Raw genomic sequence first — 25,240 nt, forward strand, 5'->3', positions numbered from 1 at the left:
ACATGGTTTGTTTCCGCTATGTGCTACATTAATGTGGACGTCGAACCAGGGAACCAGGGAACCAGGGAACCAAGGATCTCGCTGTTAAACGCCTTGGCAACGATCCTCTTCTTCGTAGGAGATCCATTAAATCCATAAAATCCATCATATTTCCCTAAAAAATAAAAGTGCACATGATAGCTGATCAGAAGCCACGGTGAAATTGATTTCGGTACGAAGCTTTCCGCTTTTGATGTTCGACTCCAAATGAGGCTTTTTGGAATGCTACCGTGATAAGAACATCGGCGATGTTTGAACGCCCAAAACTCGGATGGTCCCGTGTCAGCTCGAAATAGTGGGGTGGCCGGTGTTGGTGGGGGATAAGAATTCGGTATTCGAAGCTGCGGAGTACCTCGATAGGGCCGCTATGTAGGGCCGGACTACCGGATAAAGCACGACATTCTAAGGCTTGCTGTAGAGAGATGACACAGATGAATGGAGGATATGTCATCTTCGTCGATAGTAGATAGTAGATAGGGGGCGCGGGGCCTAGAACCCCGCCATACAATATGTCGAACTATGTCGAACCATAGTTCGACGCCTACATGCACTCATTACCTTGATCGCCTTCGCTTCTGGGGGCCCCTTAATGCTGCCTGGAGTTCCAGGTTTCCCAGCTCTACTATAGCGAGTTCCTCCTATGAAAAGGGAAAGCTGTGCTGCAGCCAACGGTTAGTGAATAGCTGCGCTACTGTAGATCGATACGAAAAGAGACTAGCAAGTCGGAGGCGCATTTGTAATGCGCAGACGCAAGATACGGCGGTCGCCAGATCTCGGCCAAGCGCTTCTTAGCGGAATCCGCTCCGCGCTCATCCTTCGGGTTACACAGCCCAAATACTACAGGTATGTAGCATCATGTTAGTAGTATCAGTCATAGTGCCGCTATAGTGAGCACGTCCTAGTTTTAGCCGTTGCAGAATCCCATATCGTAAACACGGCGTATCAGGTTTCAGTCTACATCGGCGTGACGTATTGCACCGCTATGCACCTCGTCTAGTATCTCTCGAGACGGAACAGACGGAGGAATATGGTAAGATGACGGTCAACGTCTACCTAGGCAGCTAGCAGGTTAACAAGGGTGAGTCCGTATCGGACAAGCGTCTTCGCCAATACGCCGCGACTAGTGGTGTTCCAGTGGAAGGCCCGTCGGTGACGTCGCCGTGATGCATGGGACACCAAAGAGCGGAAGCGACGAGAATTCCAAACTCCGCAGTTCCAGTTCTGGCGGTGGACGAATAATGGGAGCATGGCATTCGCCGACGGCCTCAGGAGGCAACGGTAGAAAGAGTCACGAGCACGGGGGGTTGTGGATGGTGGATGGCTGGACAGCTGAGATGGCGGTAAGTATTGTGTCGCGCTGAGCTGTAATGTATGTATGGTATGTACGAGATGTACTGTGATATGCGCGGATGCGTCAAGGTCGAGTCTAGGCATCTAGGCACTGGGCCGATATGTCTTGGGTCGACGATGTGATCCAGCATGATGTAGTTGGCGAAGTTGGCGAATATGGTCCGAAGGAGGCTCAAAAAGAAACAGGGGTGTTGGTACATAGTAGAAAAGAAATTGGAAGAAAAATAAATGGATATTCTGCAATGCTAGGTTAGTACATACAATAGAACAAACGAATAAAAAGAATAGGGTGACAGATTGCGCCTCGCGTTGCGCCTGAGGCTAAAGCGCGTCACCGTGGAGATTGGATGCATCGATCTTGCTATTGCTAATCCTCTCAATGTATCGATGTACTTAGTTGATTCGGACAGGGTTTTGCGGTTTTGCAGGGTTGTATGGGTTGTATGCACTATGGCAAAGGTTGTTTGTAAGGCAGGTAAGGCAAGTAGGGGTTCGTAAGTAGAGTACGTATACACGGTAGAATGTTAATTATGCAGCGTAGTGTGCAGCTGTTGCAGCAGCGAAGCGGTTAGATGGGTAGATGAAAGCAAGAACAACGTGGTTGCTATGCAGATCGGGATTTGAGCATCTTGTTGGGCTGCAGATTTGGCAGTGTCGACCCGTGCAATCCACCATGCAACTGTTCGGCCGACCGCCAGTCTCCCATATAACTGCGGGCAGACATAGGGAAAGACCCCTGCAAAAAGCGGTGGGCTCGGGGTCTCATGCAGTGCAATCTGTGCTTCGCCCCTCCTAGACATTCACTCGCGCCCACCCAGAGGAGAGAACCCACCCAGAACACACACCCACGCAACCCACCTGCCCACGCACCTACCACCTAGTATCGAATCTGGATATGCTGGATATGATACAAGGGTACGTCGATTCACGTTCATTCCCCACTTTCCCAAGGAATGATTCAATTTGGAAACCAAGTTGAGAGCCATTGGCTGGTCGAACGATTTCATGGCCGGATTAGGTTCGTACCTACCTCCCATCGTCCACTAGTCCACCAACCCAGTCCCAGCTCGAAGGTCACGCTACAAAGTCCTTTGTAACACAAGAGCTCCTGGCAACGACTGCGGATATCCCTGTTATGAGACTAATTAGCCCTAATTCGCGGGCCTAACCTTAAGGTTATTCTAAACTAAAGCAGCTCTAGAGCTTGATTCTATCTAAGTACACAGCCCTACGAATATAAACCTGTAAGTTGGTGATGTATCTATTCAGTTAGGTACAATTGAGTTGCGTGACGTAGGAATATAGAAGAGTTACAGCAATATGAACTTCCTCGTGTAATACGAACAATCGAATTGCTACGCAAATGTAAAAAAGTATTCGTTAAGATTGAATGTTCCTAAAAAGGCATCTAGGTGACATTGAACTCTCATAGACCGAACGCTTCTAGTGCCAAGTCAAGTTACACAGGCGAGCCATAAGCGAACTCTTCATTCTACATAATTACTATGTGGTTAAATATAGTACATAAAACAAGACTATTCAAAAATCATCGCTGCAGATCATAAACAATATAGGATGCATCATTTTCAGATAGTTCATAATAAATAAATGTACAATACAAAAACCGATACTTTGGTTATTTAGTGTTTAGTTGGTTGGAAATCCGCAGCCGAACGGCAAGCCGTAGATGGATCTAATGGCGGAGTTCGGTGATGCGACCAGGAGAGCCCGCTGAATGCCGTCTCCGACGTCAGAGCCAGTCTTGGTCTCAGTGCTAACACCAATGGTGCAGCCCAGAAGCTCTGTCTTAGCGCCAAAATTACAACATTGACAAGGTACCTTAGAGACATGATGCAACATCGCTTGTCGCTCAGCTGGAAGGAAGGAGTTTGCGAAGGCTTTATATCTACCATTTTGACGGTTTTCGACACTTGCCGATGCGGCTGCACTTTGGTTCTCTGGACAATAGATCAGTTGAGGTCATCAATAATCGTTCGAGGTCGGCCGACGGTTTCTGAAATCTTCTTAATCCTCGGGATTTGTCATATGCTCGGCCAAGTTCAAATAGCGAATTGATACCTGCGATTGCAACCCTAGCTATCGTGAGAGCTGATTGGGTTGTTCGTTAGCAGCCGGTGCTGCGTAACACTTGAATGGCACGCAGCACTAAGTCCGACCAGAAAGCCGTGAGCACTTTGTGTCACGCGGAGGCTTATTGACAGCGCTGCTAACGATTTTACTGGTAATAACGCGCGGATAATTGCTACGATTAGCTATACGTATCGTTGGAGTTCTGGGCGAAGCTCGGAGAAAGGAGGAGCCATCGTTATCGCGACAGAACTGCAATCATGCTTTTACGCTACGTACCTAGTAGTTCACCGTTCCCTATATCCAATGAGAACGATCGTGTTTAACCGTCAACGGGCTGGATTGAACCGCCTTGCCCAGTCGCATATCCGCAAATAGAAATGTGTAGCGCGATGACCAAGCCGAGTCTGAAGGAATTAGCTCGAGATTGTCTCAAATTACTAACAGCCGCATAGGCTATCTCGATTGTTATGTTTAGTATTACTCTCTCGGCAGCGATAAGAACCTTGGTATACTAGGGTTCTCCCTAGCATGTAGGTAAAATGTAAGACTAAAAGTGAGGGTAGAATTAGTTCGGGGTACGATAGCGCAATCCGCTAGATCAGAGGGGAAGAATGCTGCGATCTCGTTGGAGAATAACAAGGTGCTGTCCTCAGCCCTATGGCGAAAGGGCCATGTGTGTGAGCGGCGACACCGAAGACAAGACCCGCTACTATGAACTGCTGCTAGCTGCTAACGGAAGGGCTTGTTGATCTCCGCAAGGTGTAAAGTGCAGGGTGCAAGGCGCGAACAGTACTCCGTATCCCAGTAGTAAAAGTCTAGCGCATGAACGTACTGTGAGCCTCGAACCGCCTGTGGTGCAAGACTGAGGGAATCCGCGGCAAATATCGCGTCGATGAGTAATAATAATGTACGGTTCACCGTTCTAGCTGTTCTGCGTTGCATTTCGTGCGTCAGTTAATTTCCATCAGACCGCTACAACGGTTTAGCGTCGTCCGCAGCTATACACGTATACGGCCGGTTGCACGATCGTTATCGCCGTTAGTCCCTATCGTATCGCCTTCTCCTTGCTATTGCGCGTCGCTACCGCTGCGGAGACGGCGTGGGACAGGCAACAAAAAGGATAGGGGTTGGCGGGTTGACGCCATCGTAGGTAAGTTCTTGCGATGCTCTCCGCCTCAGATGCTCCCCCGCTAGGATACACACAACCTAAACAGAAAATCTAGACTTGAAACCTGGCGATATCGACTATCGGACCATCGATAGTCAATATTCGGGGTTTGAATTACCTAGACCGATATCCCTAGAGAATTCCCCGAAAGCGTATAATGTACCTTGCGCGATGTGCCTGATGCTTACTTACATGATTAGTAGTAACGGCAATAGTGTGCGGATGTCATCTCAGCCCTATGAAGGGCAGCTTGGAGAAGAGAGATGGGTGATGGGGTTAGAGTCGGATTAGGTTAAATCGGTAAGAAATCCAAGTGTACGTAAGTACCTTATTGTTCAGAAATTGTTACCTAGCAGTACGTAGCAATGTAGTGGTGGTGTGATGCTGGAAAGAACTGGGGTTCCTAATTAGCCCTTAGACGGGATTGGTCTTGGCACGACCCAAGACCACAGGCACGGGTTCAGTCAGCACCCACTAAGAATCGTCCTTGACTGCCGGAAAGAGGGTAAGAACCTTCCAAACTTCCCACAATACGACTACGTATACTATAAGGGGTCTAGCTCCAACGGACGTACATGTGTAGTTATGTACTTACACGCATTAGGTACCAACTCTCGTGTAGGGCATTTATGTTCCAAGGTATAATTACATATAATTACATATTGTTGATATGTATTCTTAATTTGATACCACCTTAAACACATCCATAAGGAATAGAAGTGGATCGTTCGGGACCGTGTAGGAATGATTCATACCTGGTACTTATTGTATGCCGCGCGATGCGTTGAATTTGCCAATTGTCGCGTTGCGCTCGAGGCTGCGTAGGACGATCGGGAGACTAGTAGTCGGCCTAGTGACTAACATCTAACATCAGTCTTAAGAAACCAAGGGGCGTATCTGCCTGTCTCGCATCGTATTCATCGGTTTACTGACTTAGGTATACAGGAGGTATGCTAAATAGCAACTCTTTAACGATTAGTGCTATGCTGTTCGTAATGTAGTAGTACGGAATCGTTTCTGTCGTGCGTCGGATACGGCATACGACTAACATTTACATAGTGATGGCATCATTAAAACGTTGTGTCTTATTGTCGTATCGTGTCTCTGTGGTGTACTGGAAGGACCACTAAAACGAAGTAAAAACAGTACAGGTAAAAGTACAGTACATGCAGAGGCTGGTCAGGGATACGGACTCATGGGCCAAATATTACCAGAAACAGCAAAAAGTCTAGTTATTATTGCACCATGCCACTTTCCCAAAAGGTATAATTAGCCCACATTAACCCATTAAACTAGCTGCTGCCTTACGTATCGTACCTATGTACCCTGGATTAGATTCCTAAGATTCATTTCTAAGTTCTATTTGATCCGTTCAGGGTTATCCGTATAGCGGCTATTCAGCGGTACATCGTCTAACGTTTAGTGAACCAGGTGGACGTATGCTTCCTCCAAAACCACGTTAAATCCGTGCTTAGGGCGATGCAATAGGGATCCAGTCTTGAGTATCCATCAACTGATCCATCCTATCCACGGTTGATAAATCGCGACTCGATAGGAGAGCCGGGGTTTTCGACTACATCGTATATCGCATCCCAATCATCGAATCGCTGGGCGAATTGGGAGTCCAAACAAAGCCCCAAGACACACACCCAGTTTGCGTGGGCCAGAGATGATAGACGAAAAAGACGCAGGGGCTACAGGGTCGCGCATTATGTGAGCCTTTTAATTCTCTCACCATACTGTATGTAGTATATCCATGTCTCGTCGCGTGGCATGAATTATATGTCCTACCTCTGGAAGATTGCCTCCCAAGCAACCCATTTGCGTGGGCCGTACATCGCATCTGCTACGGTACATAGGTAGCCAGATAGCTTGGGGAAATATGGGGGCCGTTTTCGCGTCGTCCTATCAAACCTCGGGACACGGATTGATTTCAAACAGGACTTTGGTTAATGATCTGCGAAAGGATTCCCTCGAGTGTTAGGTCCTTCGATGAGATGATGGAAATTCGGATAGAATGGGGAGAGGCCAAGCAGAGGAAGAGCCTGTGCCATCGAAAAGAGATCGTTCTCGTCGAGGCTAACAGGCCAATTCGAACCATGTTACTTATCTTCGATCGTCCAAAGTCAGGTGTTCGTCGATCCTATTAACTAAAGTCCTATATCCCATGTCCCCAAGTGGTCATCTAACTGACTAGACAGGCAACTTATCTAGATACCTAGAACTAGCGTCGGCATCTATTCCGCCGTATTTGCTGGTTTCATATCCGCCACTCGTCCATAGCTTCCTAACTCTGGGGGGAAGACGCGCGTTGAGCCATGCTGAGACGGGGGCTTCAGGGCGGGGAACGCTCGCACACCTACTCCCGGAGAATTCGGAGAGCCTAGACGTTTCCCTTTGACATGAGCCAAGTGGTGTCGATCCCGCATGCGAAGCACGCAGCAGGTAGGGTCGCCGCCATATGCAGAGCATAGGGCTATCTAACATGTTTCCTAATGCGGCTAGGGTGGCTTTTCCTTCAACATTTCCAACTCATGCATGCTAAGATTACCAACCAGTCGCATGAAGCAACTCTCTATCTGCGACCACGGCCCCGAGAAATTCAGGGGGTACTCTGATCGGCTATTAAGATAAGGGGGGTTCAGCTGAGATCGACGTCGAGATGAAGAGTATCAGAATCCAGAACGTGGAGAAATCGAGCGATTATTAATCCTCCCCCCCAGCGATCTCAACGCGATTACTTGCCTCCTTTGTCCGAAGTTGCACTCGCTAGTAGGTATTCCCCAGAATATGTGCTGCTTAGTAGGGCAAATTCAACTGGACAAGGCGGGTGGGAGAGACTCAGGTGGGATCTCACATGGCTTGTCTTGACTGAGATCGTTGGTAACGGTTGTGACCTGAGCGAGACCTCTGATTTGCTATCCCGTGAGCGGTCCTGCTATGTGAGACGCACGTTGTACATGTACCTGCCGCCGCTGTAATGGCCTCCGCAGAAGGGGAAGGGTTCTTGGCGAGTGAGAACCTTAAAAGGCTTCTATGTTGGCTCAAGGACCCGAAGTAATGGGTGGCTTATGTTGTGCCGTTGCCTGCGGAAGGGTAGTGTCAGCAAGCACCGGCAGCACGCGATTTGCCGATTCTGTGGGATAAATCCAAGCTTCTCGCGTCAGCACCCAACCTCGGTAGGCCAGAGCTCGCACAGTTGAAATCAGTGATCATATACACTAGTATAAAGATTCGAGATATCCTGGATATAATATCTTAAAGCCGACACTAAATGTGATGGAATCCATGTTGCGGCTTTAGGATTAAGATTAAACTAACATTACGCTAATTTTACCCCGGAACGGGTCGACACGTCTTAAGTTAAGAATGAAACATCGCGAAGGCGAAGGAGTCCTTGCGACAGGGAGTAGGAGATATAGATGACGGGTTTGATCATGCGAGAAAAAGCCTACTAACGCAGTGATCGCGGTCTAGATAGGCCGTTCGTATGTATTTTGGGCATAATATAACTCTGGTGGCAACACAGCATATGGGATTTGTATGCAATGTACGGCGGCTCGGTAATGGGCTAGGCTTTCATAGCTGTTGAAAGCTTAGCACGAGGCTGGCGCCAGCAGAGTCAATGAAAGACGATATCGGTCCTACTTTTTCCATGCCCCTGATTCTATGTTAGGTACAGCTATGGATCATTAAGAAAAGAGTATGATTGAGTACGGAACAAGCTAATATGCAACAAGAAAAGGTAGACCTAAAAAAAGATGCTGTAGTTATCGGTGGAGGCATATACAAAACAGTTTTATGTGGGCTAATGATAAGAGAGAACGCACCCGAATTGATAGCGGGTTATTGTTAGGAGACCAATACAAAGTGATTGTTTGAACGAGCCATGTGGCACATGCAAGGATTTCATTACCTATGGCTATTCAGATGATCAAGTTGGCCTAACGAGGCTGAGAATAGGTACATCATTCAAAAAAGGGGGGCGATCTTCATTGGTGCTCAAGCCAAGACGGCGTCGGAAGAAAAGCTCTGGAGAATGCGCCGACCCTTTGAAATCTCAAGTCTCAGCCCTGAAGAATACCCCTGTCATTCGTCGTAGATTCGAAGGTGTGTGTGTTAGAAGGAAACCTGAGACCATGAGGTTTATTGTGGCTCATTAGGAATGCCGCCGCCGACTCGTCGGACTTGTCCGAGTTGTCCGGTTAGCCATACACGCCATACGCGCCATACGCACCATAACCGTCATGATAAAGATACTGTGTGTGAGTAGACCTGAATATCTCTCCCGAATAGAACATTCCAATAACGCCCGAGGTCACGAGCAGTTGACTTCTAATTTTGACATTTCGCTTCCTAATAATCAATATGATTCGTCACAACATGAGTTTGTGGGGATATGGTAACCCCGTTTTTGAAAGGACCCTGCAGAAGTTCGAATAAAAATAAAAAGCCCTTTTCCAAAGAGCGACATGATCTTATTGATAAGATCTGGGGTCTAGTATCCACGATGTTACTATATCGGCGCTATTAATCTCACCAGCCGGGCAGGTGAATAGGCTAGTGAAATGTTTTTTTTGTGGTGGTGAGCGGTGATGAATTGATAGAGCGGAAAATGGTTGACCTGGAGTTTGCTGGAACAAGCTGGGGTGCTTTATTCGAGAAGGTTATTCGAAGTCTTACTAGCAGCCTAGCAGCCCTAGAAGGGGGGAGCTGGTAGCCAATCAGAGGAGCCACCTTAGCTTTGTAATGGTCGCACACCAAAAATAGCATCATTAGAAAGCACGTGCGAATCAGAAAAAGGGCCTTGAGTCGCTAGTTCCTAGTCGCTCCTAACTTAGGACCGCCTTTTCCACTTGGACCACTTCCGCTTCCACCTCCATTTTCCACCTACCCATTCTTATTTGCCATTTGCTACATATATTTTGCTGGGGGCCGAAAATATCAATCACACAGAAAGAAAAAAAATCAGAAACAAGAAAACGCCAACCCCTTTTTTATCGTCTTACTGCTTTACCGCTTTACGTAAGGTGTTTGGCGGAATTCTAGCAGTTTAGGTGGCATTTCACAGATCTTGATCGCTTGGCGTCTTACCGAATATCGTTCCGAAATGTCTAAGCCTCCCTTCTATGCATGTTCTCGAAGGACTGGAGACCAACCATTTGGGAATCTCCACAAGCCACGGCTTTGGGATTTCTTCATGGAATGCCGTCTGCCTGGTACAAGAGAATTCCATGCCAGGGAGGCTTCGTGTACCGTTCGGGCCGTATCGTTCGTATCCTTCCAACTGAGCAACAGAGCGCCTCTGTACTCAGATTCCTATTTACGGCGTTTAAGTCGCTTTCGCATTTTGTGTGATCTCCTGATGCCTACATAGCCTACACTGAACGGCGTTAGCGCATTGCTATGTATGTTGTGTATGTAGTATATACAAAGGTTAGAGGCGGGTAGTGATGACGACAACAATTATGAATGATATGATGTCCGTCGGAACTCGGAAATCGGGGCACGGCCATGACGGTGTCAGACTCCAAAGCTCCCATAGCTGCCATGATAATTTTATGCCGCTAATCATTTCTGCGATTAGCAATTCTGTGCGCATTATAGCTATCAAAGACAGCAGCCGGAATATGAAGATAAGGAGCATAGACTTCGAGTTCCCTATTGGACTATTGTGCGCCGTCCCGCTTCGACTCCCGTTAAAGCATCAAAATATGAGCACTATGCAAGGCCTACAAAACGTGCGTGAGGCATGGATGTAAAGCGAAAGGCGAGAGATGACTCCGAGTTTAGAAAATGTCCTACACTATTTCATCACTGCCCGTGCAATCCATCGAAAGCTGGCCTGCGAGTGGTCGGAGTACGCAATGAACTCATCGACTCATTTGACACTAATTCGACTCATCGTAGAAACCGATCAATGAGAACTCATCATAGCATTCGCCCTAGCGCAACAAAACTCCAAAAATTCAAATAATAGTTGCTGGAGTGCGACATGATCCAGTGAGAGCCCCGGTCTGTCTGTCCAGCTTCGCCTTAAGCTAAAATGTTTAAGGTACCTAAAATATAGCTATGTAGATACAGTTACTTAGCCGCTTCTAAGGGAAACAAACAACCTACTTCTTGTAGTTAGGTTTATTAGAATCCATTATCAATCTTTTAATTCATTGGTCAATTTCGGATGAAGATTTAGTTGTGCTTAAGAAATCTAAAACGGAATCTAAAGAACCTTTTCCTTATCATGGTTAGTTCATTCGTAAAATCCGTCGCTTTTGACGAATAAAGTGCGTAGGCTAATAAACCTTAGGTACTATATAAATATCTAGCCAGCCCTACGACTAGGCACCTTTACAAGGGTTTTCTAGGGGAGCTAGCGACGCTGCTTTTAGTGAGATAAATCAAAAGCGCTTTACCTCGTAAGGTTAGGCTTGGTACTTTGTATCTGGATCGCAGAATTCGGGCAAATTTAGCAAAGTCCCAATAATCGCTACTGCGCAAATGTCTTCCCCTCCTCTCGACCCCTGTCCACAGCTCCTCTCGAAAGAGTGTACAGTACATCCATCATTGTTCTTTTAAAATATCACACCCCTCTTTTCCAAATGAACCCCTGTCCGTCCCGCACATGTTCTTCTGCCATAGTACGTACCGCACGCACCGTCGTACAGTTCCACCAGGGACATGGATCGGCCGCTACCTCTTACCTCTTCTACCCTTCCATACCTTCCCTCGGATTTGAGGCGTAGCTGTCTCTCGCACTGGCCCCAGTCCCCAGTCCCAAGTCCCAAGTCCCAAGCGGAAGCTACAACACACACACCCCCCCTTACACTTTCCCTACCACCCCAAACGAGGTTGCAATGAAAGAGCGGACTGCAGGTAGGCCCTCCTCGCATTTGAATGCCCTGTCCAAAAGCTGTGCATCCATGCTCGCATGGTTGCGTGGGAAGTAGGTACGTATCTACGTATCTACGTACTTGGACCGGGTTCGACGAGGATGGGGTCCTTTCTCCAGCTCGAACGCGGCTTCGATGGCTGAACCTACCTAACCTTCAACTTGTATATATTAGATTCCTTCCTCCCGCCTCAGTAACTTCATGTGTCCCACCATATCTCGACTCAAAGTGTTTTAAGCTTCTTCAAACAACGCAAATACTCACTAGTGTACAACCGTTCTCGACTTCGGGCTTGTCAGACAAACTCTCGTGGTATATAGCTTCCAGCTCTATATAAACGGGTCTACCCAGACTTAGGAACTCGTTCCTATATATTTCCAACAGCTATGTACGCCATGTCACAGCACCAATACACATATCCAGCTGCCTCGGCTCCGAGGCAGTACTCAGCACACGGGACAAGTAGCGCATTCTCCAGCTCCGCCAACCCTGACGAGGACTGGACCAAGATCTCGGATCTCGCTGAACGCCGGAGGATACAGAACCGAATTGCTCAGCGCAACTACCGTAGGTGGCGCCCTAGCTTGGAACCCCCTCAATTAGCTGCGTAGTCCTAACAATGTCTGTAGGCAAGAAGTTGAAGAGGCGTCTGGAAGACCTCGAGAGGCGCGCAGGAACTTCGGACGACGCGTCCTCCCCCACCGGAAGTGACAAGCAGTCGCCGTCCAACACCCGGACTACCAAGAAGACGAGCTCTTCCAAATCGCAGAAGTCTTCCTCGGCCCCTCAGAAGCCAGTACAACCCCCTCAGTTTACCCCGCCTATGAACCACGACGATGAGATTCTGTTCGGCCACACATATGACGACCGAGAGCGGTCTCACTCGCCCTCGTTTATGGGATATTCGGCGTATCCCCCACCGGACGAGATGACGGTCCTAGCTCCCTACAACGCGGCGCAACCGTACCACCACCCGATAACTACCAGCGAGGGATACCCTAACTATATGGCATCTGCCGTCCCCTGTACCCTCCCCCCTATGACGCACTTCAACGACGCCATCAAGAGGGAAACGTATCCCCCTGAGGAGTCCATGTCGTATGTGAACTACGGCTTCGTGCCTGGGTTGGATGTCCACGCACAAAATTCGTACGACCACTCGAACCCTCATGTGAGTCATGTGCGCGCTTACTCCCGCCGAGAACCACGTAGCTGATTCGGAGTCGCTATAGACCCCACCGCTTACACACTCGTACGACCACTCGGCGAACGGCTCTGAGTCCGGCTACGACTACCCAACTACGCCGCTCTCGATGCCCGGGTCCCCCGGCCTGGGTCATCAGCAGCGGTAATAGCAAGCGAAAGAAGAAAGTGGGGACCACGATAGAGAAGGGGTGAGGGAGAGTCCCGGATGTGACGGGCAAACGGGCATTGGCATCGGGCGGACACATACGAGGGCAGCATGGATTGGATCACGCGAATTGGGAACGGGTTATGTTTGAACCTCGGGAATGACTGGCGCGAGATACCACGCACTCGGGACGAATGGAAATTCGTCTATGTTTTTCGGTGCATAAATATGGGTTTCAGGGATATCCGGGCAAAGCGTGGTGTTGTTTATTTTACTCTTTTTTTTTATATCGAAATATTTTCTACACTTTGGTTTTTATTTGCGAGAAGGACTCTTGTTGGATACAAACCGTTAGATGATGCATTACAGGGCTCTCCCGAGCTAAGATATGGATCAATACTACAGTGGATACGCGAATGGAAGTGAGATTGGCACGAATTGATGTCATTCATGAATTTCAAGGAGTTTCGAAAGTATATCGCCGTAACCTCCGTATGAGCGGAGCTGTTATTCGAGTGCTCATCTCTTTTTTTTCTCATCACATGGTCCAATGTTTTTATGCGCCACATTGCAACGTCTCGACTTCTCGAGTACCCGACGGCGCGATAGAACGTTGGTACCTATTAATGCGGCAGCCGCGGAGCTCCTGCGTCTTGTACTAACCTCATTTTTCCACTTTCCACCCATGAGACCCGGTTTCACGACCGAGGTTGTATTGACAAGGCCGTTATCATACATGAGTATGCTGTTGGTGTTATCGACATTGTGATTCACACGGCACAACAGCGATGAAGAGACAACGTTGGGGCCAGGATATAGGATACTAACCAACGACAAGAGCCTCACTGAGGTAATGCCAAGACACTGTTAGAACAAGAGACCCGGCAATAGGCAATTCATCACAACAAATTTAGAAACCTGCGAATTTCGCAATTGTATTCCTCGGATCGCGCACACTAACCTCAAAGACTTAAATGTTGAGAAATGAATAAATTGGGGGCCCGACCATTGAAAAATTCGAACGATATCCATATTTCTGCCTCTCTGCCTCTATTAGCCTGTTAGCTTGCTATTTGGTAGTAACTAACGCCAAGAAAGGATCCATCGAATAAACCTCGGGTTAGGGGGGCGTGGGATATCGAATCTTGGTTTGGACCTGCGCAAGCCACGGAATTCTATTTTACAGTTCGAAGCCTACTTACTTTGACGTTTCATAGCGTCGAACGGAGTCGTAAGAAGAAACTCCGCTCTATAAAGCGAGGCGCAAAATTTCATAGCTGAAGGCCGCCACATGACCCAGACTCTCCGTCAATAAAACGAGTATATCATTGTGAGACCCGTGCCTGTTCGCAACCCGCGAGCCTGCATTTTCCCACTCACCAATGCGCCGCATGTGTGGAGGAAATTTCGTGACTCGGACTATGGAATTGGTCCGGAGACCGTACCTGCGCATATTCGGCGCGAAGGATGGGGGAAAAGGGCGTGTGTAGTTTTTTTTAAGACTTTTTAAGTTCGTCGGAAGGATCTCTACCTCGCAAGGAGGATTTCGAGAATGCGCCGGGTCCCTAAAGTCCGATTATCCTGTTATAATCGGAATCGGGTTCGGCGGAATAGATTGTCGTAGTGCTGTAGGCTGCATTTTATATTGATAATACGGATGTGTTGTATGTAATAAGCTTTTACTGATTTGAGCGAGGTGAAGGGAAGATAAACTGATAAACCGTAACTGGAGATAGCTAATCATAAAGATAACATTATTGTTGGTCGGTTGGACAGATGGACCGTCTACATAATCCCACTCAGTCGGAGTACTGATCTGCTCACGCTTCCACCTTCCCGGAACAGGGTGATCTGAGACAGCATACATGTCGGATCGTGGTAATTCGACCGAAGTGGAAGGGCACGATCACCAGAAGAATTGCCTTCGGCGGTATGGGGTGACACAGACAATGAAGCGGAAAGCAGCATCATCGTACATGATTAAGTCCATACATAAAGGGGGAATAAGCAATGGAGATAAGGGGGAGATAAGGGTCGGCGACCAAACTCTGTAAATGGAAGTGATATATAAGTGACCTCATCGACGGACGACTAGAAACAGAGAGTGGCTTATGTCCGTTCGTAGCCACATTTACTTACTTGGGTCGCTCGGGTCGTGGTATACCTACACTAAGTACTACGTTATAGCCCCACATTACAAGCTTGCGAACCTATCCGCGGCTAGGGGCGCGTCCCCGACCAGATGGGACATTACACATTACGTCGAAAGCGGCACAGACATTAGCACATACATAGATTATCTCCACTGCAAACGAGTTGTTGGAAAGTATCCATTTACATAAACTAACATACAACATTGGAGTCAACATCGACAAAAGGGTTAAAAGGGGCTGGCGCATATACCTATCGGGATAATTAAAGTTGTCAATTCCGCAGCTCGCTTTCTCTCTTCGTCCCCCGACAACAATCAACGATAACATACGCCAACCCGATTACCCGGATACAGGCTATCTAGGTAGCCCCTTTCGTGACGAAGCTTGGCATTGAGCAAGGTTACGTTGGCACTGACCTCCGCTCCGGTACCGTGGATCTCAAAGCTCAAGCTTCAACCGAGCGATGTATGATCTGCTCGAGATTTTCGTCTCCGAGCATGTTCGCTACTGTCAAATATTCAATTTCATCATCAAGGGTCTCTGAGATCTTCTTACCCTCTAATTAGTTTACCAATACATTTAACAATAACCATATTCATATATCCTTACCTGTCCCCTGAAACTTAAAATTTCGCCCCCCCCTTTTTATTTTAGCGTTATAAAGGGGCTTCTAAAGTTACCGAGTCCCAACGCTTGAACTTAAATACAAGACTGAGGCTCAAAAAAGAATCATCTGCGCGGTTTTGACATCTTTAACACATATCAATACATCATGGCCACGAGCGAACCTAATTTCTACCTATTCGGCGGATATAAGTGAGTTAACCCCTATCTTTCGAATTCAAAAGTGCCCCTTATCCCGTATCCCGGTATAGTACAGTACTTACTTACTAACAACGCCTACCAAAGATCATGGAACGAGAACGCATGGAGCTCCTCAGACGACCGCGTCCGCGGCGGCAAGAGCAAGAGCTACCTAGAGTGCTCGCCGGAGTCAAACACGGTCACGTTCCACGGCACGCTGGACATCAGCACCCTCAAGGGCGCCGGGTTCGCCGCCCAGCGCACCGTCGACCCGCAGAGCTGGGACCTGTTCGACTACCAGGGCCTGCGGCTCGGCGTCGGCAAGGCCGACGCCAAGAGATACACGCTCGTGGTCAAGGACGAGGTGCCGCCGCCGCCGAAGGGCTCGGGGGCGGACGCGCGCGAGGAGAGCAGTAGCAGCAGCAGCAGCAGCAGCACCGTCAGCTGGGAGTTCGACTTCGTGCCGCCCGTCGACGGCGAGGTCAGCGTGCGCTGGGAGGACTTCAAGCCCACGTACCGCGGCGTGCCCGTGAAAGATACGGAGCCCTTGCGCTTGGATCGGATTAAGCGGATAGGGATCTTGATGCGAAGGTTTGTTTACCTATTTTTGCGTTTTATCTCGTCTCTTTCCCCGGGTTGGGAGGCCTCGCGTTGCGTGTTCGCGCTTACTGAGATTTTTTGGATAGTTTCTTCGGCGCACAGGAAGGCCCTTTCAAGCTGGAGTTAAGGTATATCGCGGCGATCGAACCGGAGGATAAGCCATCCGAGGATAAACCGGAAGAATGACGGGATACGGTCTGACATCGACGAACGAGGTTTAAGGGGTTAAGCGGAGTGTTTGCTCCGTTGGTTGTAAGATAGGGAGGTAAAGGTTTGCTGGACTGTGACAAGTGGCTCGCACGCGCCACACATGTATACTAAAAAGGGGCAATGAATAGGGGGAGCTATGAACGGGTGACAGATGTGTATTATTGCCGTGACTAGGTTATTTTCCAAGTTATTAGCCACGAGAGGCTGAAAAGTTAAAATACCTACATAGCCACGAGGCTGCATTTTGGAGTTTGGAGGTTTCTATCTATTCGAATCACTTCCTCGCCAAAGACTTAGGCGTATCTTCGAGAATGAGATAACATTCTATGGAACACAGGGTTAACCTATCACGACAGAACCTTGAAGCGGTGAACTGATGGTTGGTTACGAGGCGACCAATAAATCGAAGTGTTACTTTCGCCTCTTGAGCGACCTTCCTTCTTGAACCATTTAGATCCCCGAACCATGTTCAGAATTGCGCAATACGCGGCTCTCGACGCCGTCCTACCCAGAGGCTACCGGCGAAACCGTATACATCGTACCATAATTGTCGTATTCCCCGAGCCTCAAGTAGCCAAGCAGCCTAACGCAACTTATATTGGCTCGATACGAAATACTACGTGGTAATTCGGCATCGCCAGTAAATAAGAGCAGCGAGGCTTTTTGGCCTTTCTGGCGGTCAAGATAGCGCGATAGCGTGGCCATGAAGGTTGAGGCGTCCTGTTTTGCCTACAGGACGTTTAGGTACCTACCTATGCAAAATGGATAGGGGCATTTGTCAGCAGCCTTGCCAGCGCTGACTCACGCCGATTCGCCCGTCCATTATCTCCGGACTGCTATTTCACTATTCCACAAATTTCCGCCCCCAAACGACCCTATCACGATACCAAGAACCTTTCTTCAAATTGGTTATCAAGTTCGGTATGACTCTCAACAACCTTGCAGAGGCAAGGCAAGCCGGGTCATCTGCGATCCCGTAGTTAGCCCCATCGCCTCTCCCTAGTGCCTATACGCAAGATCCTGCCGGTTTTCCATTCTGTCAAACTGCTGGATGCGCGTGCCCTTATCACAACATACCGACTAGGTAGCTATAGGCCGGTCAACTCGGAAATACATACAGTGGAAATTGGAAAGATGTCGAGGCGCAAACCATACACACACGCCCACCTGCCCAGCGCCCCGGCCGTTGGGTTTGATTATGCGGTACATTGCCAGACATGTGCCCCGCCAGTAACTGCCGTGACACCGCATAGACGAAGCTGACGACCTGCGTCCTGGGACCCGTCATATGATCTCGAACGGGACGTCTCAAGCTCTTCTGTAATTCCCGTTGGGGAATGTTGAACGTGGGTAGCTTCGGCGGAGCTAGGAATTCCGTTCGTCTCCATTACTTACCTAGCTATGTACCTGTCGCTATTATGATTCCGGGGTGTCTACCTATCTGCCAATCTACCTACGTTCGTGGATGGATAGCTAAGGTGGTGATACTCGCCCAAGCCTACCTTAGGTATGTCGTTCGCCGTCCCACGTTATGAGAGCTGTTATACATACATACCTGCTGAATCTATGTACGTGGTAGGTCAATCAGCCTTACCCGAGCGCCCGATGACAACGCGAACATATGTCGTGCTGATGACCTAGGTACGTAGAAAGTGATAAAATTGCCCGAGAGCTATTCGCCGATCATGCCTAGTTCACATGGGCTGCTGCATATAATACATAATAAATAGGTAGCTACCTACGCATATCACATACTTAAACGTACTTACCTACATATTTATACATACATATATACACACATATATTATATCACGTACATACGTCATGCGTATAAGAGCTCACAGCCGCCAAGGTTCTGGCCCCGCGTCGAGACCTCGCGCGAAGTGTATATGTAACGCAGTTTAATGCCCGTGGGCGTCGAAACGGGGTTCATGTCGAAAGAACACCCCAAGAAATCCAGCCAAGCCACCCAAGCCGACGCGTTTCGCTACCGGCTCTTCCTGGCGCGTTCTTGGTATTATGTATGTATGTGTGTGCTGCAGCTTTGCATTCGCTAGATATTACGAGCTGGCCTGCCTACGTTACATATCCGTCTTTCCACGCTGGACAGGGCGTCTTGTACTCTACATTCTTGCCTACCTACACATGTTAGTGTATGTAGGTTACCTAGCTAGGTCTTGGCTTTATTTACCTATTGCATGCAACGGTCCCAAAATGCTGGATAGGGGGCAACACCGCGCGCCCGCGCGCCCCCCCCCGAGATCTCGGGGCTTTCGGCTTACGGCAAATACATACATACGTACATCCATACCCAATCTGCCAGTATACCTACATACACCGTCTCTTCCATAATATCGCCTTATACCAAGAAAGGCCAACGTGCCGAGGCGAGGGGATACAGCTCCTCGTTGGTCCCTACATAAGTACCGTGCCTCGCCCGGCTCGAAGTGCCAATCCTTCGGGTCTTGTGCTCGGTCAGCTCGGTGTGTGAGCACCGTTTAGGTATATAAAATGCGTCTCGCTACCCCAGCTCTAGGTAGCTCTCTGTGCGGCCGCTCGCGCAGAGCGACGAACGGGAGTCCTGCATGCCATACCGTATCATATCGTATCATACTAGTGACATACACACCTAGGTAGTATATGTATTTAATAGGAAACGCCAATCCGAATACCAAGTTTCCACCTCCTCGGTGCTTCGAGCTATCTGCCCACCTACCTACATACATACCTAGCAGTAGGCAAGTAAGAAGAATGCGGTACATAATAAGTGCTGAGTAAGCCAGCCTGTAAGAACCTCCCCCGCCAGAGAAAGGCACCGAGTATCCATTACCCATGCTCCATGTAAACATGCATACCTATGATGCACATAAGCTCGCGTCGTTAGACCTGTGGGCTGCTGTTCGTGGGGGTGAGCAATGATGGGGCACCTGCTGTTGATCTCCAGTACCCAGCTATCCGGCTACTATCCAGTTACCCGTTCTACCCAGCTATTTAGGTACCGAGATACTTCTAGCTGCTGCTCCTGTGCGGAGAGGTAAGCCCTAAGCGGAATATGTTACCTTACCTGCTTACCTAGGTAGGTAAGTAGCTACCTGCGGAGGTATATCTGTACGGACACGGTAAGAATGGATATCTATTCCAACGTACAACGGCGAAGGGACAGAGAGCGTTGGAAGAAACAGGTTATATGAGTCTTATTTGCACTAGGTATGTACCTATATTTCCCATGCATTTCACATACCCAAAAACATCTACCTACAGATATAGATAGGTAGATACATGCCTGCATGCACGCCTCAACACGATCTCAAGCACCTTCGCGGCTGAGCGCCCATACTCGCCTACCTGCCTCGCTACCTACCTGCCAAGTTATCTAGTTATCCAGCTAGCTAATAAGCTCTAAACGAGCCCTATAGAACCACACAGCCGAACCCTCTTTCTGCACCGGCAGCCTTCCCCATCTCCCTTACCCCCATCCCGAAGCTCCGGGACCGGAAAGCGACACGCGAAGGCAACCTGCGGGTGCGAGGCGCAGACGGCGTGCGGCGGTGACGCGCAGCAGCAGCAGCAAGCACGTAGGTACTTACCTAGGTAGGTAGGTGGCCCAAAACGCGGCCTAGGTCGCTCTGTCGTGGATTTCACTTTTCGTATACGATGTTCCATCTCAGTGTTATAATCTCTATCTACCTACCTACCTACCTGTTAAACGGCAAACGGCACGACGTGGCACGACACGGCACGGTTGAGAGGTGGAAAGAGAAGATGACCAGATCTAGTTTTCCCGTTTGCCTCGTTGCTGTTCTGTGTATAGGCATCGAGATCTAGTACCTAGTAGATAACCACTTGTTTGGTACCGTCTGAATAGATAAGCTCGTAGGTAGCTCGAAGCGCGTGGTCAATATATGTTGGACACGGGATAGCACATTGCATTCTGGCATCTCAAGTTTGCTTTTTATAATATCTTTATTCATTCCGAACGGGTCTGATTTTATAGCTTTGAGCTGGAGACGCTGTCTGCAAACATTCATTTGCTTGGAACGCGACAGATATGCAGCAATAAGCAATTGCTTTAATTATATACTATTTTCGTCGGTACTGTTGCGCCGCTGAGATGCGCGCCGGATGCACAAGTAAAATCCATCAAGTAGTCCCAGGTCCTCCTCTATCGTCTCCGAAAAGCGCCGACGTTCAAACCCCCAGTTTGTCCATTCTACCAGTAGGACCGCAAAGCACGTTCGCGCCAATCCCAGAACGCCCCGATAATTTTTTTGAGCCGGACCATGTCCCTCATTTGTATGTATAGGTATGTAACGATCCCGCACGTAGCGTTAGGATAGGATGGGATAATTGAATGTTATATGTAGCAAAGAAGTAGTAGTAGAGTGGGAGAATGTTAATGTGGTAAGCTACGTGGAATTAGTAATCGTCAATGTCGTCAATACATGACTCCCGCTATTCGAACCATGATACCCTAACCGTCGTTTAGGTTATGAACGGATGGGCGATGTGCGGGGTATATAAGTAGATCTTCGTATCGCCAGACTGGCTGGGACTTAGCCCGATTAAATGTAAGAATAGAAATTGGAGCCGTAAATTTAAGTAGATTCAAGCAACGTCTGTTTCGATCTTGATCTCGGGGAGTTTTCCCGTAGTTGCAATTTCCGAATCGTTTGAATCGGTTGAGTTCTCTAACTCGATCTCGTTCTCGCTCACTGTAGCTTGATTAATCAGTTGGTGTTGGTGCTATGACGATACATAGTTCATTGCTTGATAAAGGACTTGAAGCCGGTAATAAGATTAGGTAGTGATGAAATTGGATTAATACTTACTACTTCCGTAGCCGGTGTCGGTGTCAAGGTTCATCCCCATAACACCACGAGTCACGGCTAAACATCGTTCAACCATCTGATGTCTTACTTCTGGCTCTAGCCCGCAATCTTTTCCGGTCCAGATTCTTAGTGTGCCCGAAAGGCGCTCAAGCGTGTCACTGCATGCTTCAGCTGCGAATTCGTGGCTTGCAAGTCTATCCATCAACTTAAAGGTTGCCGTGTAACCAAGTAACCCCATGTCGCTAACGGGGTGGATCTGATCAATCACACCGTAGATGTCAACAGGTTCCTCAGGTGGAGAAAATTTCTGAAGATGTGCGATGGCCATGGCACAGAGAAGGGAAGTGCGCATTTCTGTGGTCATAACAAGAGAAGGCGGAAGAGACTTGAGAGGGGTAGGTGGTGGTGAAGGTGTACCGCGAGTTGGACTACCGGCGGGACTGTTCGACGCGGAGAGAACCGGCGTGACGGGGCCAATTGCTTGTAACGCAGCCATAATGTTCATACTTCGTTTCTCCTCGACGAGCAACGCGCGCGCAACTAAGGCACGGTTTTGGGCGATGGATCCGATCGGAGCGGTCCTGATGGCCAGGGATATTTCATCCTCGACTTGCTGAACTGCTTCTAGATCATCATCTTCCTTGGTCAAGAGACTCTTTGTAAGTGCACCTTGTAGCGTGATATTGGACCACCAAGCCGCAACTGCGTCCATCGGCGACCGGATTGCTACATCATCTACTACGGTATCCATGCCATCAATGATCCCAATAGCATTGTGGTCAGTTGGGCGATTCCAAGCAAGGTTGTGTACTCTTTGGACAATGCTTTGGTTCAAGACGGCGTCGCAGTCATGTTCGAGAAGGGCGGCTAGATGATCCGGGAGATCGTCATCAGATTGCTCTTGGCCACCACGTCGAAGCTGTGTTAAGAGTCTGTGCAGTTGTTTCGCTTCGTTCCATTTCGACCTAGCTAGTTTCGATGCCAAGGTATTGAAGATACCAATTTGCATACCAGAGAGGCCAACTTCCCATAAGAGGACACGGATATGAAGGGCTTTAAGCATTAGTCGTAGCGGGGTTGTGGGGAGGGTTCCGGAAGCGAGCAGTGTTAAAGTGAGCCGGCTCTTGCTGATCTCGACATCTCCCCCGGCAAGTTGAGCGTCTAGCGCGATCGCCCAAGCCTTGACACGGGCAAGTTCCTGATCTTCGGTGAGGCCTGTTAGCATCTGGTAGCCATGGATTCCAATGAGATTCCGAAGGCTTAGCTTGGCCGTCTTGAGGCAGAGAGCGGCAGCCTCGAGGAAGAAGTTGTGACGCGGGACCCAGACTGTCTGGATAGCAGTGAGCCACGCTTGACGGCGAACGTGAATGGGCGAGGCTAAAGACGGCACCGCTTTTAAGGACACCTGTTTTTGTTTGAGACTGTCCATGCCGGGTGTCCTGCGCTCCACGAGTGTAGAGACGAAAACCCACCCAAGACAGCAGAGTAATAATACGATCCTAATCGAGTATAACACCTGAGTACCGTGAATGCTATAGCCCATGAAATCAACACTCAGCGAAGACGTGAGGAACCTGAGGAGCTGTATGGGGAGGGCGAAAAGTCCGCGACCTTCCGGTGTCTCATTGCTTTGCTCGTTCTCCCGAGCAGCTTCCAAAAGCATCAACCCTGCTAAAGAACCAACCATCAACTTTCCGAAGTAGGGACCAGCATTCTGCCAGCCTCTTGCCTGCATGTGGTGCTGCTGAGGCTGGATTTGTTGTTGACGTATCATCGTAGGGTTACCTCTGAAAGGTTGTTGCGGTACCGGATATGGTTGATTTGTCGCTAACTGGGCGGCGATAATACGTTTCATGTCATCGGGAACTTGGATCATGCCCTGGGGATCCGGCCGGCCCGGGGTGTTCATAGCAGAGTTCGCGTAGCCATTGGGCTCGTGCGAGTATTGTATAGGCGTAGACGGTGTTCCCTGTTGTAGAGGGCTAACTGCTCCATTCATCGCACCGGCCATAAACAGCTTCTCAAAGGCAGCTATCCGTTGCGACATGGCCGCGTTCTCGTCGATAAGCCGGATATTTCTTTTCTCCAAATGTCGAATATATTCGGTAGCTTTGCTTAAAACCTGTATATAGTTTAGTCATAACGGCAACTTGATATAATGTGATAGGAGACGTACTGTTGCCTTGTTTAGCTTATGCGCGGGTGTCAACCCGTGCAACTCCTCCCTATCTTCCGTCGTGTCCTCTCCTCGAGCGCTCTTTGACATGATACGCAGACTCGGTACACTGTCCCTTAAAGCCGCTATTTTGTCGTTGAGATTAGTGCGATACCTCTTTTCAATCATGTTATGCGCCGTTTTCTTCACCGGTTGGTGGCCATCTAAGTCGTCGTCATCGTCGTCATCAACATCTATCGAGGACTTTCGTTTACGGCTATTTGATTTAGATGACAGGCTCTGATCTTCGGGCGACGATATGGAAGAGGACTTGTACACCGGGCCAGCGGAATCGGGACTTGCTTCGCTCTTGGGGGACCGGTAGTGAATTTGCGCAGGCATAGCAATGCTTTGTAGTTTTTGCCGCTGCTCCTCGGTCAGCCCTCGCGGGCCAGCACCGTTCGGTCGAACCTGAAGCGTCGTGGTGGCTCTCATTGGACCTGCTGTCGGGAGCGGATTTGACGGACCGGCGGCGATGGAAGACGGGACGGCCGCAGCGGATTGCTGCGGCGCCGACACCTGAGGTTGCGACGGTAAGCCATGTTCCAGTTCTGACTGCGGGCCTAAATTCCAATCATCTTGGTAGAAGTTATTAGTGTCATATGTGTCGTATGGAGGAGTGTCTTGGAAGGTCCAATTAGGGTCGTTGTAAAACTGTTGGTTGGCGGCGTTAGATTCGGTCAACGTTGCGTCCCCGTTGCTCGGGTTGTTATCTTGGTAATACGGGCCGTTCTCATCCAAACCAAAAAGGTCGGAGGCTTCTTGCTGATCGGTCATCTTGGTGGCACTGGTGCTGGTACGATCATGAGATGCAAATATGGTTCGACATCAGCAGGCACCACAGCAAGTTCCTTCAGCCGCTCACTTCCAGACAATCCGGGCAGCCCAGGTCAGAACAAGCGAAAGGAGGGGGTTTGCATAAGGCGGGAACAGACCAGGGGGGTAATCGTCGCTGATGACCTGATCGTACGGCCAAGAATGGTAAAGGGCCAGAATAGTATCTATGGATGAATAGGAAATGGTTGGTTGGCCGGTGGGCTCACGCAATCGATTGTCGATTATATAAAGCCTGGATGGGGAAGGCGACAGGAAGTGAGAGTAAAAGGTGGTTGTAATTTTAGGAAAGTAGATTTCGCGACAACAAATTTCCCAGGTTGATCGGGTATGTGTATGGGAAAAGCGTGAAACAGGGACGGGCGAAATGGAAAAGAATTGACGAAAAGCGAAAAGCTTGCTATTGTGACGCCAAGACCCCCGTTTAAAAAAAATAATACCCGTGGACCTGGCTGCTTTGAGATTGGGCGGAGAAGGGGAAGAAGAGAGGAGTTCCCTAGATTAGTACGAATGGCGTATGGCGTATGTAACTAGGAAGAATAGGCAAGTGTGTGTTCAATGTGTAGAGGTGCAGAGTAAGGATGGTAAGGATGTGTATGGATGTGTATAGGAATAGGTATTGGACGTATTGGATGTATTGGATGTAATGCCCACTACTGTAATGTGTGTGTGTATGTGTATGTTGTAGTAGGTGTGGTAGGTAATA

General features: G+C 48.9%; 4 protein-coding genes across 4 annotated transcripts; 2 read left to right on the top strand and 2 right to left on the bottom strand.

The window, feature by feature from the left end:
• Positions 1–11,818: 11,818 nt before the first annotated feature.
• F4807DRAFT_142860 (uncharacterized protein) lies at positions 11,819–13,032 on the top strand. The gene is made up of 3 exons (XM_047993115.1): positions 11,819–12,105; positions 12,168–12,709; positions 12,771–13,032. Exons 1-3 carry the CDS (start codon positions 11,925–11,927, stop codon positions 12,888–12,890), a joined length of 843 nt encoding a protein of 280 aa, XP_047853120.1. The 5' UTR covers positions 11,819–11,924; the 3' UTR covers positions 12,891–13,032.
• Positions 13,033–15,814: 2,782 nt separating this feature from the next.
• On the top strand, positions 15,815–16,632 carry F4807DRAFT_461541 (NADH:ubiquinone oxidoreductase complex I intermediate-associated protein 30; the record flags this gene model as incomplete). The annotated part of the gene is made up of 3 exons (XM_048001697.1): positions 15,815–15,858; positions 15,952–16,359; positions 16,533–16,632. 3 exons carry the CDS (start codon positions 15,815–15,817, stop codon positions 16,630–16,632), a joined length of 552 nt encoding a protein of 183 aa, XP_047853121.1.
• A 2,454-nt stretch (positions 16,633–19,086) lies between these two features.
• On the bottom strand, positions 19,087–19,804 carry F4807DRAFT_430329 (uncharacterized protein). The gene has a single exon (XM_047998410.1). The coding sequence runs from the start codon at positions 19,503–19,505 to the stop codon at positions 19,155–19,157; it is 351 nt and encodes a 116-aa protein (XP_047853122.1). The 5' UTR covers positions 19,506–19,804; the 3' UTR covers positions 19,087–19,154.
• A 1,457-nt stretch (positions 19,805–21,261) lies between these two features.
• Positions 21,262–24,042, bottom strand: F4807DRAFT_452240 (uncharacterized protein; the record flags this gene model as incomplete). The annotated part of the gene is made up of 3 exons (XM_048000311.1): positions 21,262–21,368; positions 21,486–23,607; positions 23,662–24,042. 3 exons carry the CDS (start codon positions 24,040–24,042, stop codon positions 21,262–21,264), a joined length of 2,610 nt encoding a protein of 869 aa, XP_047853123.1.
• Positions 24,043–25,240: the final 1,198 nt, after the last annotated feature.

This window comes from Annulohypoxylon truncatum (assembly GCF_022578515.1).
Source record: "Annulohypoxylon truncatum strain CBS 140777 unplaced genomic scaffold F4807scaffold_21, whole genome shotgun sequence".
Classification (NCBI taxonomy): domain Eukaryota; kingdom Fungi; phylum Ascomycota; class Sordariomycetes; order Xylariales; family Hypoxylaceae; genus Annulohypoxylon; species Annulohypoxylon truncatum.